At 44.9% G+C, this 18,442-nt stretch overlaps 1 protein-coding gene across 2 annotated transcripts in view; it reads right to left on the bottom strand.

Annotated features, from left to right (window-relative positions):
* Nucleotides 1-18,373, bottom strand: part of MED15 (mediator complex subunit 15) — a 43,009-nt gene extending 24,636 nt beyond the window's left edge. The window contains exons 1-5 of one of the 2 annotated variants that reach the window (XM_070951280.1): nucleotides 18,253-18,373; nucleotides 5,247-5,334; nucleotides 4,401-4,452; nucleotides 3,716-3,745; nucleotides 3,201-3,416 (exon numbers count right to left, since the gene is read on the bottom strand). In XM_070951280.1, the coding sequence (XP_070807381.1) occupies nucleotides 3,201-3,416; nucleotides 3,716-3,745; nucleotides 4,401-4,452; nucleotides 5,247-5,334; nucleotides 18,253-18,308 (442 nt within the window). In that variant the 5' untranslated portion in view covers nucleotides 18,309-18,373. The remainder of the gene's footprint in view (nucleotides 1-3,200; nucleotides 3,417-3,715; nucleotides 3,746-4,400; nucleotides 4,453-5,246; nucleotides 5,335-18,252) is intronic. The other variant, XM_070951281.1, reaches the window with a different exon arrangement.
* Between the last annotated feature and the right edge of the window lie 69 nt (nucleotides 18,374-18,442).

Below are 18,442 nucleotides of genomic sequence, written 5' to 3'. Positions count from 1 at the left end.
GGGACCACTTATGCCACTTATTTCCACATCCTATCCAGTTCCTCCTTCAGGCCTTGGTCCATTTTCCTGCCACTTGGCACTGCTACATCTATCACCACGGTGTCTTCTGGTCTACCAGCAGGCTAGTACTTGCCTGTTTGTCTGGATCTGGTAATCCCACAGAATCTTGGCCTACTTGTTTTACACAATCTCCTGTGGGATCTCTATCTAGACTTGGTAAAGACTAGCCCATATTCCATACAGGTGTTCCTGTACACAAGTCCAGCTACTTGGTTTTGCCCCTCAGTGGGCAGGTTTCTGTGACTATAGCCCCCGTCTTTACAAATGCAAAAGAGATTCTCATCCAGGAAATGGCAGCTCTCTCTGGACAATGGAAAAACAAAAACAAAAGGAGGAGAGGACGGCAACGAAGAAGGGGTAAGTGAGCAGGGATTTTGAATAAATGGAATAAAAGCCCCTCTTCCCTCACTCTTTTTGACTAATTTAAATTCACTCACTAATAGAGTGGACGAAATACTTCTTTTAAACAGATGCAACTCTGATTTTTAAAACTCAGCAGCCCTGTTTCATGGAAACCTGGCTAAATGAGTCGATTGATGATAGCACCCTGCACATCCCAGGGTTTCAGATACAGACAGCAGACAGAATTGCAGAAACATCTGGTAAAAATAAGGGAGAGGGTTTCTGCTTTTATATAAACAACAGATCGTATAAAAATGTAACTACAGTAAAGAAATTCTGTGATGTGTGATGTGGACTTAAGAGATATTAATTATCAATTGCAACCCATTTTATTCTCCATGAGAGCTTTCCACATTTATTCTATTTGCAACGTACATTCCTCCACAAGCTTGCCTAAACAATGCATTAAAAACTTTATCTGACCAGATTATGTGGGCTCAAGAGAGATGCCCAGACTCACTCCTCATTGTGTTAAGAGATTTCAACAGTTTAACTTAAGCCAAGAAACTTTCAGCATGTCAAATGTCTTACTGGAGGCAAGTATACTTCAGACCACTGCTACACACCGTTAAAAGAGACCTATGGGTTTTTACCATGAGCAGCTATGGACACTCTTGATCATTGTATGATTCACCTTGAACCTGTTTATAGACAAAGGCTTAAAACCATAAAACCAACAATTAAATTAGTGACATCTTGGACTAAGGAGTCCAAGTTAAAGCTACAGGCTTGCCTTGACTGCACAGATTGGAACATTTTCAAAGATATCTCTGCAGACTTGGATGAACTCACAGATACTGTAACATAATATGTCAGTTTTTGTGAGGACCTATATGTGCTTACCAGAAACCTGCAAATACACAATAACAATAAGTCTTGGTTCAAAGCTAAACTCAAGCAGCTACGTCATGCCAAAGAGGAAGCCTACAGGAAAGGAGACAGAATGCTGTACAATCAGTCCAGAAATGTCTTCACAGGGGAGATCAGAAGCTACTCTGAAAGACTGAGGAATCAGCTCTCAACAAATGAATCAGCAAATGGGGGGGGGGGGGAGAGAGAGAATATCACTGGTTACAGCAAACTGCCTTTCTGTGCTGAAGGGAATCGACAACTGGCAGGTGACCTGAATGTATTTTACTGTAGGTTTGAGAGGAAACTACTGTCACCTATTTCCATCTCAGATACACCAACAACAGCCAAGCCTCCTACAACTGACCCCATCCCTCTGGGTGATCACAAAAGATGTGCGAGATCTATTGCAGAGACAAAAGCCTGGAAAAGCACCAGGCCCAGACAAGGTAAATCCTCCTTGCTTGATCATTCCAGGTATTCTTCTAACTAAAGTGATTCAGCTAGCCGTGCCTGACCACACTTGTAAATGGACCATAAGCTTTCTAACAGATAGGAAGCAGCAAGTGAAGCTAGGCAAAATCACATCAGATAGAATTAGCACCGGGGGGGGGGGGGGGGGGGAGGGAGAGAACAGGGCTGTGTGCTCACTCCACTTATTTATTTATTGGTTCGATTTATATGCTGCCCTTCTCCAGAGACTCAGGGCGGCTTACAATGCATTAAGCCTTAGCCTTCATACTTTTGTATATACCTGTTTAGTAGGGCTTTCTCTCTATATATCAATGACTGCATCTCAAATGATCCCTCTGTTAAAAGTACTGAAGTTTACAGATGATACAACAGTGATTGGTCTCATTCGAGACAACGACAAATCTGCATACAGACAGGAAGTTGAACAACTAGCCTTGTTGTGCAGCTGAAACAATCTTGAACTGAACACACTCAAAACTGTAGAAATCGGAGAAGCCCTCCTATTCTACCACCTCTTACAATTCTAGACAACACAGTATCAACATTAGAGACCTTCAGGTTTCTAGGTTCTATAATATCTCAAGACTTAAAATGGACGCCTAACATTAGAAACATCATTAAAAAGGCACAACAAAGAATGTTCTTCCTGTGCCAACTCAGAAAGCTCAGACTGCCCAAGGAGCTGCTGATAACAGTTCTATAGAGGAATTATTGAGTCTGTCATTTGTACCTCTATAACTGCCTCGTTTGGCATTGCAACAAACAAGATAGACACAGACTTCAACAGACAGTTAGGACTGGAAAAAAAAAAAAAAAAAAAAACTGTTGCAACTTCTTCCCTCAAGACGACACTATAGGGTACTGCAGACCAAAACAACCAGTGTGTGTGTGTGAGCTTATACACACACATAGTATATGAGCTTATACACACACATAGTATATGTATGTATATAGGCGTATGTGTATGTCCACCCTAAATAAATGGCACCATACTATTTTGCTTAATCTATTTAAGCCAATAATGTCCCAGTTTTTCCCTTTCTCCATAATGCCTAACATATTTATGAAATAATTATATTGTTAATATATGATAAGATCATATTTAGCACAGACCAAACTTCTCTATTGATCTAGAAAGAGATAGAAGTTATAAAGCTGTCCTAATTAACTTTCTCGTTTGAAAATTTATTTGAACTCAGTTCTTTTTCAGATGACGTATAAGTAATAACATGACATCATATCAATGCTTTTGGAGTCCTATAATGAAGAGAGGGACAACTTTGTGTTTAAAAAGACCCTCCTGCATTTCTCTACAGAAGTGAAGTGTTCATAGTTCCGGAGGAGGCCCCCCACCAATCCCAACCCCATCAGAGGGAGCCTCCCCTCAAGGCCAGGGATCTGCCTCAAACACTTACTTGGCTGGCTGGTGGCAGGGATGTTGGGGATGCCGTGAAGGGCCATCCCAGCAGGTCCAGGCTGCTGCTGCCCTGGGAGATTCATCGGCTGTCCCATGGGGGGCCCAAGCCCACTCATCCCAGCCAGGGAGGCCCCCTGAGGACGAGAAGCCATCCCCATGGCCCCTGGTCCTGCTGGAGGACCCCCCGTCAGGTTCTGCAGTGCATTCATTGGGTCTGGGGGAAAAAAAACAGACAGATGCATCTGCTCTGCTCTGCCAACTCAGCTGAAGATGCAGCCACTCCCCTCCCGACCCGTCCCAGACCCTGACCCGCCTTCCATGAAGCAGAGTTCTGATTCTGGCAACCCCAGAAGAGCCTGAAGGGGTATCAGAATGCATTTTTCAGAGCCCATTTCCTCTTTCCAGGAGACCTACCCCTCCGGCCTGGCCTTCACTTTCTGGCCATGGCAAAGCGGAAAACGCCCTGGAATCGTCACTACAAAGGAAGGGGACAAAGAAAAGGGGGCTCCTTACCGCTGACGGAGGCCAGAGACTTCTTGTTGTCTAGGAAACAAAAGGGTAACAGTTGCACACACACAGATTTAGGGAACGACCTGCCTGGGCCAACAGGGTTTCTGCTGGGGAACATGGGTCTTTCCTTTAAGGCAGGAGTCCTTTTAAATTTAAAATCTTGGGCTCTTCCTCCAATGGACTTCTAGGCCCAAAACAAAGTCCCATTTGTGAGGAAGTTTGGGGGCTCTGAGTTAATGCCAATATCTCTCATTCCCCGGAAAAGACTCATTTTCCAGGAAAGAAAAATTAGGCCAACCGAAATGAGCTGAGTGATTTATATTACCACTATTATTATTATTACAAAGGAAGCTCAAAGGTAAAGGAGAGCGTACACCTTCCCTTCAAACTACTAAAGCGACTGTGGACCTGGCTTTCTCATCCCTCATTTTCAGCATCCTTCCTTCCTTCCTTCCTCCCCTCCCCTCCTAGAACTCAGCATTAGACAATTCTCCTTTGGGTTTCTGGGGACTGAGACCAAGCCCAGCTAGTGTTTTCTCCGCTGTTGGGAACCTGGCTCCAAATTCCAACTGGGGAAGGGTTGGGTGGGGTGGGGGTTAAGACTTGATGTGAGCTCCCCATTCTAGCTCCTTGCCAGCCAGGAAAAATGTCTTTAAACCAATCCACAGAAACACGAAGGGCTACTTACGAATATCCCGGAAATGGATGATGAGTCTTGCCACGAGAGAGAGATATTCGTCCTAGAATTAGAAAAGGAAAATGCACTGTGGAAGGCAGCAGGGAGGCAGGCGGGGGCTCATGGGACTTCTTGCCCCATCAGGCTGGGCCTGCAGGCCTTTGTGAAGCAGGGGAGAAAGGCCCTGTGGGTGGGAGGGTGGCCAGGCAGAAGCAGCCACCACCGGAGCCAAAGGGCTTGGTGGGTTCCAGGGGTCTCTCCTTGGATCCAGTGGAACCTGGCTGTTGCTCTCCTATCTCCTCGATCCATGAGGCTCAGAAACTCACAGTCACGCCTTCACAAACCCCTCCTGCACTGCCTTGCGTGCCATGCAGTCCTCTGGCCACAGAGCCGGGAGGAGCAGATCACCAATTCATTTCAGGTTACAGTGACGGAGGGGAAGCCAGCTGAGCTGGAGGGAGGGGGGGGTACTGTCCCTGCTCTGACCCTTCGTCTTCCCAGCGCTTACAGTCTCCCTGCTCCTAAGTGCGGCACCTTCACCAGTAGGATATGCTTCCTTTTGGCCTGGGGGTGGGGAGGAGAATATCCTCTCCTTAAGAAGAGTTTCCAACATACAAGCAGAGGCTCCTTTTCAGAAACTTAAATCCCATCCTGCGCAGACCTCCTCCTCCATGGCCCCAGGCTGAGAGCAGGAGCCCCGGCAGGCAGGGAAGAGCCGCCCCTCTCCACAGCTGATGTGTCCCAGAGGGAACCCGTGCGCGGAGGCTACCTCGTCTGCAGGGCCACCGGCCAGTCAGCTTCTCCTTGCAGGAGGCTCCCTCCCACCTGTCCCCTCCAGCAAGGAAAGGAACTTCTTACCCGCGTTTTGGCCTTCATGAAAACATGGTTTTCCATTTCTTTGCTGGTCTTAGTGTGAGCAGCGCCAGCCTTTCTCATGGCATCTTCACTGCAAGAAACAAGAGTTTGTTCAGGTTTGCAGGGGCAGCCTGGGACAGATTTCCAATATTTAGGGCACGGTTCTTGTGAATGGGGCCTGGCGCTTCACCTGGCTTCTCTTCACGGCTGCTATAAAGAAACACTCTGAAAACAGCTATGGACTTTGTTCAGTAGGATTTTTTCCCAGCTATAATGAACTCCTAGGAAGATTGGTGGCCAAAGCCCCTTCGCTGCTGGTCAAGGCATGGATATGAACCAAGGCAGCTGTTTCCTTTTTTAAAAATGTTTTTTATTGTATTTTTATATATACATCAACATCAATACATCAATACACGAACAATGTAGCATCTGGGTATCATTCATTTTGATACAAATAACAATACTATTATCAATAATATTTGTTGCATTAATTAAGCTTACATACTCCTAGCATTAATACTATTTGTATTAAGATAGAAACCATTATTTAATTATTCAATATTTCAATGTATCATTCTAATGCCAATTACATTGTTTAAGCATGCATAATACTATCTTTCAACCTCTAATCTTTCCATTTAATTCTTTAATTTATTCTATTTAATCAGGCCATGCTTACTAATGCTAGTATAGTACACATATTGTATTAAAATCTAATTCTCTTACTCCATCCTGACAACAATCACCATATTATTTAAACATACATATTAAATCCATCTTTCAACCTCTAATCCTCTGTCTATGTATTACTTTTATAATATGCATATCTTTATTTCTATTTCTATTCTAACTTTTAATCAGGCTCCCATTATATTAAAGAAAGAAGGAAAAAAAACCCCAAGAAATAACATTTCCTTTCTATCCATCATCTCTTGCCTGTTTTAATATTTCAATTCTTATTTGTTTTTTGGCATACCTTCCATACTCCTCTCTTGGATCTTTCTCTCTATCTACCTCTGCATTTTTACTGTTTAGTTAGTCTAAATATTCCTTCCATCTCAATCTTCTTATGCTGCCAAGCCTCCAGGGTATTTGCCCAAACCCCTACCTCCTTTTCAATGGTATCTTTCCATTCCATTTTTAAATCTCTTCAGATACTTTCCCCGATTTGTTTCATTAATCATTATGGTCTGTATAATCTTCTCTTCTTGTTTTGCTTGTTGATTTATCTGTTCTGTCTTTTCCCCCATTCTTTCTGTTGTCTTCTCCCTCTCCTGGGCATCTTGGTCTTTATTCGTTGTCCTTTGTAGAATAGTTTCTATTTTCCCATCTATGCTTTGCATTAAATTGTTTATCTCCCTAAAGTTCATTGTCATAGAGTCCTTAATGCTTTTGGATCTGAACCAAGGCAGCTCTTTCTTGAATGGATGCCAGGGCTTCTCCTGCACAAGCCCCATTCGCTTCCCTCATAGCACAGCCCATGCTCCGGACCCAATCGGGTCACCATGCAGAAGATGCTTCCTTGCCTAAAAGCAACAAGAGGCTGGGACAGCCCCAGGAACAGCAGCTGCACAGGCTCACTTGGGCCAAGAAGCCACGGCACATGCCACTGTTCGCTGAGATAAAGTCTTCTCTGGCAGGAGGAATTCTGGGTCAGGGCATCTCAATGTGTTGGATTGGGGAGGGGGGATCAGAGGAAATCCCCCCCCTCCATCAAAGCTGAGGATACTGGACTCCTCCAATTAGATGGCTGGCTTTACTGTGAGCATCTTCTTTTATCATTTCAGGTTGTGATTTCCATATAAAACTATGGCCAACTTCCAAGGGTGAGAGACACAAATATAGGCAAATTAACCCAGGAACAGAAAGGCCTGTACAACTAAGCACAAACCATTCAATCCAACAGCAGGCTCATGGACATCCTGGCACAAGAATATCCAAAGCTTTCTGGAAGGTCTGAGGGGGAAGAACATTCCAGAAGACATGTCTCCCTTGTGCCGGAAAACAGTACAGCAGTGGTGAAATCTGAACCGGTTTGCTACCGGCTCGCTGGCCACACATGCGCATTGTGCACGCACACGCGCAATTCACACCAAAGGTGCGCTGTACATGCATGCACAATATGCACCAAAAGGAGGCTTGGGAAGGTAAGTGGAACAGTGGGGGGGGGCTGTTCTACTTACCTTCCTACTTACCTGCCAACAGCTGTGGCAAACGATCTTGGGAACCTTTTTCAAAACTTTTTTAAAGCATTTTTTACTACCAGTTCGGGCAAATAGGTAGTAAAAAATGCTTTAAAAAAAGTTTTAAAAAGGTTCCGACGATCACAGCTGTGCTATGCAACCGTCCAAGCCTTTTTTTTACTTTTTTAAAGCATATTTTACTACCTATTCACCCGAACCTGTAGTAAATAAATGCTTAAAAAGTAAAAAAAAAAAAAAAGTTTGGACAGTCACGCGGCACAGCTGATTGTCGGAATTTTTTTTTTAAAAAAATTATTACCGGTTCAGCGAACCAGTAGCATATTTTACTACCGGTTTGGGAGAACTGGCCTGAACCAGTAGCATTTCACCCCTGCCGTACGGCCCACCTACCGTGTTTTTCTGAAACTAAGACCTGTCCAGATAATAAGCCCAATAGGCTTTTAGTTAGCCAACACACAGATACACTGAGTTGTGTTTACTTTCAGGAAATAGTAATAAGGCACAGTCCAATAAACAGTCCAGGCCATACAAAGATAAAGCAGTAGTTAGTAAAACAATAGTCCAGGGATAATCCAATAACAAAGTCTTCTTACCTGTCATTGTAGCCATACACATTAACAGTTCTTCTATATTTGTAAACCGTAGCAAACACAACAAAGGTATCAGCAAAGAGAAATAAACCAGGTTTCTAGCTCCCTCTTAAGGACATTGGCTACAGAGCTAACCAATCAGGACACAGTATGATGCAGTACAGCAGTCTTAAAGCTATATATTGCCAAACTCAATAAGTTAGGTATAATCATTTCCTAACACCCGAACCAGTAGCATTTCACCCCTGCCGTACAGCCCACCTACCGTGTTTTCCCGAAACTAAGACCTGTCCAGATAATAAGCCCAATCGGGCTTTTCACTGCATGCATTAAAATAAGCCCCCCCCCCAACTAAATAACCTCCCCACCAACTTCTTACGTGCATGCGCAGCCAGTCCCATTTCCTCTGATTGCTTGCCGCGCAACAAGACAAGGTGAGGAGGCGAGGCTGGAGGGGGGGAGGCGAAAGGGGGGGGAACATGCTCTCCCCTCCCTGTTCTTTGCGCTGGCCGAGCGGCTGGTCGCTGTTGTTCTGACGTGTCCCACTGCCACCGCTGCCTTGTGGAACAGGACTCCGCAAGGCTTGTTGTGTCATTGCACACACAAACTGCAGCACCACCACAAGCTTTATTATACCAGGACAGCTGGTGTCCTGCCGCTTACGGCTGCACCGGTATGTCGAACCTCGCAGCAGTGCTGCTGTTCGTGCATGCAACAGCACAAGCCTTACAGAGTCCTGTATCACAAAGCGGCGGCAGCGGCGCAATGAGTCTCATCAAGGTTCATTTCTGAACCTTTATGGCAGGTGGGGCACATTTCTGGCAGGTGGAGCAGGGGAGAAGCGAGACACGTGGAGCAAGACGTGGCTCCCCTTGCTGTCTCTCTCTCTTTTTTTTTTTTAATTGAAAAAGTTTTACAAATATCAATTTTTCCCCCATTTCCCCCCCCATCCGTCCCTAACCCCCTCCAAACCCTCCCCTCTCCCTGTGACTTCCCCAAGGTGAAATCCATCCACATATATTATATCATACTTTACCACCCCTCTATTTTCCCCCCTGTGCACCATACATTTCTACATAACAATAAGCTATTTTGCCCCCTATAAACTATACATTTCTACACAACATTTAGCTAAAAGCTATCTGGTACTTCCTAGTTTGGTATTTATTCTGCACATAATCTATCCATTTCTTCCACTCCCATACATAACTCTCTTGAGTCCGGTCTTTTAAGTATGCTGATATCTTCGCCATTTCTGCAAAACTGGCCATCTTCAAGGTCCATTCTTGAATTGTAGGCATATCATCCCTTTTCCAATATTGACCAATCAGTAACCTAGCTGCTGTCACCATATACAATATCAACTTTGTTTCACCCAATGAAAAACCCTTAACTATACCCAGTAAGAACAATTGAGGAAAAAACTGAATTTTTTTCTTCAAGACATTTTGCATAACCCACCAAATTTTTATCCAAAAAGCCTTTGCTTTCTTGCATGTCCACCATATATGATAATATGTAGCATCTAAACAATCACATCTCCAACATTTCAGTTGAACATTAGGATACATGCATGACAATTTCTTAGGATCTAAATGCCACCTATAAAACATTTTATAAAAATTTTCCCTCAAATTCTGCGACTGTGTAAATTTAACATTCTGAACCCATATTTTTTCCCAAGTTTCCATCATCACTGGTTCTCCAAAATTTTGCGCCCATTTTATCATACAATCTTTAACCAATTCATTTTCTGAATCTCTTTCTAACAAGACATTATAAACCCTCTTAATATGCATTGGGCCTTTCTCTTTTATCTGTCTAACCAATTCTTCTTCATGCAACATTAAACCAGTTTTTTGATCTTCTCTCCATCTCAATTGAAGTTGATTATACTGTAACCAAGTTAAATTGATCCCTTCTTCCAATAGTGTGTTCAATGTCTTTAGTTGCCATCTGCCCCATCATTAAAAAGTACTTCTTTGTATAAAAACCCCCCGAGTGACTTTATATTTATATTCTGTATAATGTGACCAAGATCCAACCACAACGGTATTTTATAATCCCATTTGAACCGGTGCTTCTTCCATACTCTCATCAAGGAGCTTCTAAGTATATGGCTATTAAATGCTTTGTCCACCTTATTTTCATAAAATAAATATGCATGCCAACCAAATTCAAGATCATAACTCTCAATATTCAATATTTCAGTCTTTGTCCTTCCAAACCAGTCACTTGCTTGTGTAAACGCTGCAGCTTCATAATACAATCGCAGATTTGGAAGTTTAAGACCACGCCTTTCACGCACATCTTGCATAATTTTCAATTTAACTCTTGGCTTTTTCTCATTCCAAACAAACTTATTCACTCCTTTTTGCCATTCCATCAAGTATTTATCACTTTTAAGCACCGGAATCATTTGAAAAAAAAATAAAAATCTAGGTAGAACATTCATTTTAACTGCTGCTATTCTTCCAAGTAAGGACAGCTGCAGTTTTTTCCAGGTTTCCATATCCTTTTGTACCTTTCGCCACAACATCTCATAATTATTTTGAAACAGTTTTATATTTGAATCTGCAACTTGAACTCCTAGATATTTCACCTTTGATACTATTTCAAAGCCTGCCTTCCTTTCCAGTTCCTTCTTTTGATCAACTGTCATATTTTTAACTATCATCTTGGTTTTTTTCTGATTCAGTCTAAATCCTGATACCATACCATATTCTTCTATAATGTCTTTCATCTGAATTATTGATTCCCTCGGCTGTGTTAGGGTAACAACCAGATCATCTGCAAATGCTCTTGTTCTGTAATCCTCTTGCCTTATCACTATTCCCTTCAAAGTGCTCGAGTCCCGTATTGTATTCAACAAGACTTCTAAAGTTAGAATAAACAACAACGGGGATAACGGACAACCTTGTCTTGTATCTTTTTCTATACTAAAATTTGTAGTTAAACTTCCATTAATGATAATTTGTGCTGTTTGTTCTTGATAAATTGCTGAAGCCGCCTGTACAAACTGATCCCCAAAGTCCATCTTTTTTAAAGTCTTTAATAGAAAGTTCCAATTCACTCGATCAAAGGCCTTCTCCGCATCCAAAAACACCAGCACTGCAGAGATCTTCTCTATTCTCCCCCCCTCATCACCGGGAATGGCAGGGCTTCTGCCCCTTGCTTAGCCACCCGCCCCCTTTAGAGATGCAATTTGGGGGTGGCAAGTGGGGCGAGCGAGAAACGGGACACACGCCTTACCTTTCAAGCTCCGTGGCATTCCTCGCCATTGTGTCCAGGAAAACACACTGTAAAAAAAACTTTATTGAACTCACGAGGTTTTTTTTTACGTGTTTCCCTGGACACAATGGTGAGGAATGCCATAGAGCTTGAAAGGTAAGACGCGCATCCCGCTTCTTGCCCGCCCCACCTGCCACCTCCAAATTACATCCCTAAAAGGGAGCGGGTGGCTAAGCAAGGGGCACTGCCAAGGGGCACTGCAATGTCTGGCGAGTGGGGGGGAGAATAGATGGCATGGGGAGCCACGTCTCGCTCCACGCGTCTTGCTTCTCCCCCACCCCACCTGTCAGAAAGGCCGCCACTGCCTTGTGGAGCAGGACTCTACAAGGCTTGTGCCATTGCATGCACAAACAGCAGCAGGGCCGTGAGGTTTGACATACTGGTGCAGCCGCGAGCGGCAGGACACCAGCTGTGCTGGTATGATGAAGCTCGCAGTGGTGCTGCAGTTCGTGTGTGCAATGGCACAACAAGCCTTGCGGAGTCCTGCTCCCATAAGGCAGCAGCGGCGGTGGGACACTTCAGGGCCGGCCAGGGAGGGGAGGCAGCAACGGTGACGGGACATCCAGTCCCATGCTCGCCACCTCCTCCACCCCCAAAATAATAACACACACACACAAACACACACACAAACACACACACACGGGGTTCAAAAGAAAATAAGACCCTGTCTTATTTTCGGGAAAACACAGTACTTATATCTTGTTGCACAGGCAGACTCAACTGAAGACAGGCGATCCTGCAAACAGGTTGGCTCCATCTGGAAGCACACCAGTAACCACTTCCACCCACACCACTTCACTCTGAATGAGCTGTGGTTTCTGGGTAGTCTCCAAGGGCGCCTTCATCCATTGTAATACCTGTTCTCTTCTATCGGTACATGTCATAATTCATAAAGGAAGTTGACTAAGCTGTGTGTGGCCATGAGTAGGGTACCATGATCCAAGAAAAGGCACAATTAGTACACAGATAGATCTGTGCAAAGCCTTTCTTGGCCATAGCTTCTATCTGCTTCCTCAAGCAACAGCTGTCATTCCAGGAAGAAAACCAAACTGCACACTGCAACATGGGGAAATGCAACTCCATTGGAAAATGAGTAATAAATTCCTGGAACCAAGGCTGTTAAGAGATATATCTATATCTATCTATATATCTATATCTATATCTATATCTATATCTATATCTATTTATTTATTTATTTATTTATTTATTTATTTATTATTTATTTATTTATTTATTTATTTATTGGTTCGATTTATATGCCGCCCTTCTCCAGAGAAGCGTTAAGCAATAGCCTTCATATAGCTTAGTAGGGCTTTCGGGGGGCCCCCAAGCGGTGTTCTTTTTTACACAAAGTCAGCTTATTGCCCCCACAATCCGGGTCCTCATTTTACCTACCTCAGAAGGATGGAAGGCTGAGTCAACCTTGAGCCTGGTGAGATTTGAACTCGCAGTAATTGCAGGCAGCTGGCAGCTAAGTGCTACTTAACAGCATTTTAGTCCACTGCGCCACCAAGGCTCTTTGATGTGAATCTGGAGTCAGTCAAACCACAATGGTTGCACCATCCCCATTCTGGCTCCATTATAAATGCAATCTATGTATTCATTTCTTAAATGTATTTGTCACCTATCTTGCAATGGGGCTACTCTTGGCAGCTTACAACAACAAAATGGAGGAAACGAAAAAAGTGTAAACAGAAAATAGAATCAAACAAAGAAAAAGAACACAATAAGAATACATCATTATGATAACCAAAAGATGGATGGATGGAAAGCAGAAGTGGTGGTGGGGGAGGTGGAGGTGGAGGTGGAGTCTGCAGATCCAGCAGCCAAATGGCAGAACCAGGTCTTTGGGCTCTGAATGCATTTCCATCTCCATGCTACAAACATCTCCATGCTACAACCAGGATTGAAACTGGACTGGAAAAAAAGGCAGCTAATCCACTTCTTCCAAGGCCAATGTGAATGCTTAATATCTCAACAACCTTTCCCCCAAAAGGGGAGGCTGGAGACTGGGTGGATATTAATACTGTTTGCTCCTGATACATTTTAAAGCTGCATTTATCCATCAAGGGATTATCCCCTTACTTAAAAACAATTTACCACCAGCTGGACCCCACCATATCCTACTTCCCAAGAGGCCTTAACCTAGTCAGGATCTAACATATATTTGGCCATGTTTACAGTCACATGAATCTGTTCATCAAGAGTTACAGACTCCAACTCTTCCCAGAAAACAGGCAATAGCCAGCCTGATTATTTATTTATTTATTTTATTAAATTTGAATACCGCCCTTCTCCTGCTGGACTCAGGGCGGTGCACAGCCAAAATAAAACACATCCTAATACAAAAGTTAAAATTTGTTAAAAGAATTACACAACTTTGGCCCAAAATTTAAAACATCCCGACTAAAACCCATAAACAATTAAAAATCTAACATCTTAAAAGGGGGGGGGGGGTTTACGTCAGCCCTGCTTTGTGGAAAAGAAAGATTTTTAGGGCATGGCAAAAAGCCCGGAGATCTGGTATCCTCCGTATCTCCGGGGGCAAATTGTTCCAGAGGGCAGGTGCTGCCACAGAGAAGGTCCTCCCTCTGGGGTCGCCAGCCGACACTGCCTGGCTGACGGCACCCTGAGGAGTCCCTCTCTGTGGGAGCGTACTGGCCGGTGGGAGGCTATCAGCAGCAGAAGGCGGTCCCGCAAATACCCAGGCCCTATGCCATGGAGCGCTTTAAAGGTGGTAACCAACACCTTGAAGCGCACCCGGAAGACCACTGGAAGCCAATGCAGCTCACGCAGGAGAGGCGTCACATGGGAGCGTCCCCTCGCTCCCATAATCCCCCGCACGGCCTCATTCTGCACCAGTTGGAGCCTCCGGGTGCTCCTCAAGGGGAGCCCCATGTAGAGAGCACTGCAGTAGTCCAGGCGGGAAGTGACGAGTGCCTGAGTGACTGTGCGTAAGGAGTCCCGATCCAGAAAGGGACGCAACTGGCGAATCAGGCGAACCTGATGAAAAGCCCCCCTGGTCACGGCCGTCACATGCTCTTCTAAAGACAGCCGTGCATCCAGGAGGATGCCCAAGTTGTGAGCCCTCTCCGTGGGGGCCAGTAACTCGCCCCCAATAGCCAGCGATGGCACCAGCTGGCTATATCGGGACACCGGAAGCCACAGCCACTCGGTCTTGGAGGGGTTGAGTCGAAGCCTGTTACTCCCCATCCAGATCCGCACGGCCTCCAGGCACCGGGACATTACTTCAAGGGCATCGTTGGGATGGCCTGGGGTGGAGATGTACAGCTGAGTATCGTCAGCTTACTGATGGAACTCCATCCCAAAGCCACGGATGATCTCACCCAGCGGCTTCACATAAATGTTGAACAGAAGGGGCGAGAGGACCAACCCCTGCAGCACCCCACAAACAAGGCGCCTCAGGGTCGACCTCTGCCCCCTGCCAACACCGACTGCATCCGGTCGGAGAGGAAGGAAGAGAACCACCGCAGGACAGTGCCTCCCACTCCCAACCCCTCCAACCGGCGCATACCATGGTCGATGGTATCAAAAGCCGCTGAGAGATCTAACAAGACCAGGATAGAGGAACAACCCCTATCCCGAGCCCTCCAGAGATCATCCAGCAACGCGACCAATGCCGTTTCTGTGCTGTGCCCAGGCCTGAAGCCGGACTGGAGCGGATCCAGATAGATTAACCAGACAGGAACTGCTGTAGGTTTCCCTACAATTAGCAGGCACTCCTCTCAAGGATCCTGCCCCCTGCAACATCATGCCATCCTGCTTCTACACCTTTTTTACACCTTGGCTGACTCCAAGATGCCTCAAAAATGTGCCAGTCCAGAACAGGGGTAGGAACCTTTTAGCTTCTTCATGGAATTGGCAGGAATGACATTTTAGGTAAGACTTAAGGATCAAAACTGGTGTCTTAAATAAGTAAGGAATACATTTTACTCTTTAATCCACCTGCTTTCCAACATTTTGGAGCCATTCAATCAGGGTGGATTTGATTTAAATCGAGTTGATTTAAATCACAATTTAAATCATGATTTAAATCACTAGTAAAAAGGCTTGATTTAAATCAACTCGATTTAAATCATAATTTTTAAAGAGCAACTGTCATCTCTGCTAGTCCTTTGACCCACTGTTGACTCACCGATAGTCCCAGTGTTGCAGAATATACAGCCTCATGCTACATAACTAAGCTCCATTTCATGCTGAATAAACTAAATTATGTATCTTAAATAGAAAACTATCTTACGATAGATTTTTACCCCAAAAGTTTTTTATTAAAATAAATTCGATACAAATCAAAAAAATCCGATTTAAATCAAAAAAATCCGATTTAAATCAAAAAAATCTGTTTTGATTTTTTTTAAAAAAATCATTGATTTTTATCCACCCTGCATTCAATACAGGAAATAGGAACTCTGGTGGTTGTATTGGGAGGATAACAGAGATCCCTGGGTTGTCCAACCTTGTTTCTAAAATGGTCAGCATCATGCCTGAAAGAGAGTCTGTCCACGTTGTTGGAATCCTATGGAGCCATGGCTGCCCTGGACAGACAAGTAGGTCATGGTCAGGACCTTTAGAAGCTCCAGTTGCAACCTGACCTGGAGCGAGTGAGCGCTGCAATAGGAACTCGCATTTTCATTGTTGCTCAGTTACTCCAATGTGCTCTGAATGGGGCTGCCTTTACTGACCACTGGAAACTGAAGCTGGTGCAAGACATGTGCTTTTGTCACTGGGCTCCTCAAGCACTGTGCTACACGGCCCACATCAGTTGCCAACAGGTTTGCAGGTGTAGTTTTAAAGTGCTGGTTTTACCTATGCTCCTACCTGGCTGAGGTACCTTCAGGACTGTCTACTTGAAGAACAATCAATACACTTAGACCCTCGTCTAATTTGTGATGGTGGTGTCAGTAATTGTCTCCCCCCCCCCACAATTTCTCCTTAAAACCACATGAAATTGTGCATTGAAGGGAGATTTCTTTAATCTGGGGAATTAAAGGTATTTCCATTGTAAAGTTGTTGCTGCAACTGATCATTTGGCTCCGAGAATATCAACCAGAACCAAGAAATATGCTTCATTAGCTGCATCCCCCAATCACTCACAAAACCAAGACAGGAAAGGAATGGGGGCTGCCATGCCAACTAAAATCTAATCCAGTAATCTATCTCCAGGCATTAAGTGCAAAGAAAGATAAAGTTGGAGGAACAATTATAAACGCAGAAAATGTTTGCTAATGACAAAGTCTTGAATAACTGTCTTAGCTTTCTAGGACCCCAAGTAAGCAGAGAATATCTGCATGTCACCGGTATTGAAGCTATTCCTGCTCTTTGGGGAGAGTAAATCAGAAAGTTTTAGACATCTCTTTACATTGCTAGCTGATTTAATTGAAATTGAGCACATTTACAGAATGCCCTGACATAAATATTGATACTTGCTTTGGTGTCATAGTGAAGGCATCAGACTAGAAACGGAGAGATGGTGAGTTCTAGTCCTGCCTGGGCCAGTCACTTTCTCTCAGCCCTACGAAGGAGGCAATGGCAAACCACTTCTGAAAAACCTTGCCAAGAAAACTGCAAGGATTAATCCAAGCAGTCTGAGAGATGGTGCAACAGAAGGGGGAAAAACCATAAACATTGAAGGCTGGAATCACTTTGATTACTGCCACTGTTGTTTGCTACTACAAGAGAAAATATTCTGTCAATTCTGACAAGATTCAGTGAACTCTCAGTTAGAATGGGGTCCCAGCAACTGAAGCATAAAATACCCACTTCTACCGCACTGCCAAAGATGTAGCACAAATGTGCTGCACCAGCTTCCAAGGGGATTTTTTTAAAAAATCATTTTTTTTCTGTTTTATTGTTGTAAGCCACCCAGAGTAGCCCTTTTTGTATTTTGAGTGGAATGTGAAAAATACCAGATGTGATTTATAAAAATTAACTGGAGTCCTGACACATCTAACTCCTTCTTAGAATAGCCAGCTGACTAAGAAGCATTTGGGAGTCAAAATCATATAATCTGCAAATAAATTTAAAAGATACATACGTTTTATCTCTCACTTTCACCCCACAACTCTGATTATTGGATTGGAGTGCTATTACAATGCTTCTATGGCTAGGTTAAATAATAAAGGCTATAAAAGAGGCATCTGCTTGGTGCCGCTTAAAAATAGTAAAGGGATATGAATCATAGCTGCTTAATCATATCTGAGTTTGGCTATAAATATCTTCAATCATCTTAAGAAAACGGGTCCCAAAATTAAATTTAATGTTAGTTTTACAAATAGTATTCTCAGGGAATCAAAAGCTTTAGGTATATCTTAGGAACAAATGGCTAGGGAAGTTTAATTTGACTAAATTGTAAACTAATAATTTACAGTTTACAGATCCCCAGGGTTTGTACGGAAGTAGGAAAAAATCTTTGGGTTACCATGAGATCAAGAGAGATTCTGCGCCTGTCCTAAAAACATTTATTTCCGAGCAAGAATCCGCAACAGGTCGTAACCTGAATCTGAGGGCGGGGCAGGCGGGCGCCCCGTTCAGGTATCCTGACAAGCCTGCCTGCAAGACGGGCCAACCCTCGCCTGCCGCCACTTCCCACCTGGCCGGCCCCTCCCTGCAGGTAAGGCGCAGGGGGAAGAGGGGGCGGCCCTCCCTGCCGGACTCCTTCATCCGAGGGCGGCGGGGGCTCTGCGCTGCCTCCCACCCTCCCACCGGGGCCCGGCAGGCAGCTGCGTGGCGGGCGGCCTCCCGCGGGGCTCTTGCCCGGCTTCGCCCTCAGGCCGGTCAGCCGCCTCCTCCGCGCCCCGAGTCCGCCCCAGGCCGCCCTTCCCTCGGCCCAGAGGTCGGGCCACGCGGGGATCCCCGAGCAGCTCCGCAGGCCAGGCCCAGGCCCCCCGCGGACCCGCCACTCACATCTGGCTGACCAGCTTCTGCCGGAAGTTGGCGCTGCGCCACTCGCTCTCCTCCATCCCGCCGCCGCCGCCGCCGCCACGGCCGCCCGAGCCAGAGCGCCTCCGCAGGGCCGCCGGAAGTGGGCGAGCGGGCGGGGGGGGGGGGGTCGCGCGGCACGCCGGGAAGTGGAGTTCCGCAGCCGCACTTCCTG

Source organism: Pituophis catenifer, unplaced genomic scaffold, assembly GCF_029215685.1.
Source record: "Pituophis catenifer annectens isolate HBS135680 unplaced genomic scaffold, rPitCat1.0.hap2 SCAF_10, whole genome shotgun sequence".
Lineage (NCBI taxonomy): Eukaryota > Metazoa > Chordata > Lepidosauria > Squamata > Colubridae > Pituophis > Pituophis catenifer.
Note: the sequence above shows the minus strand (reverse complement) of the source record. Positions and strands in the feature narration are given on the sequence as shown.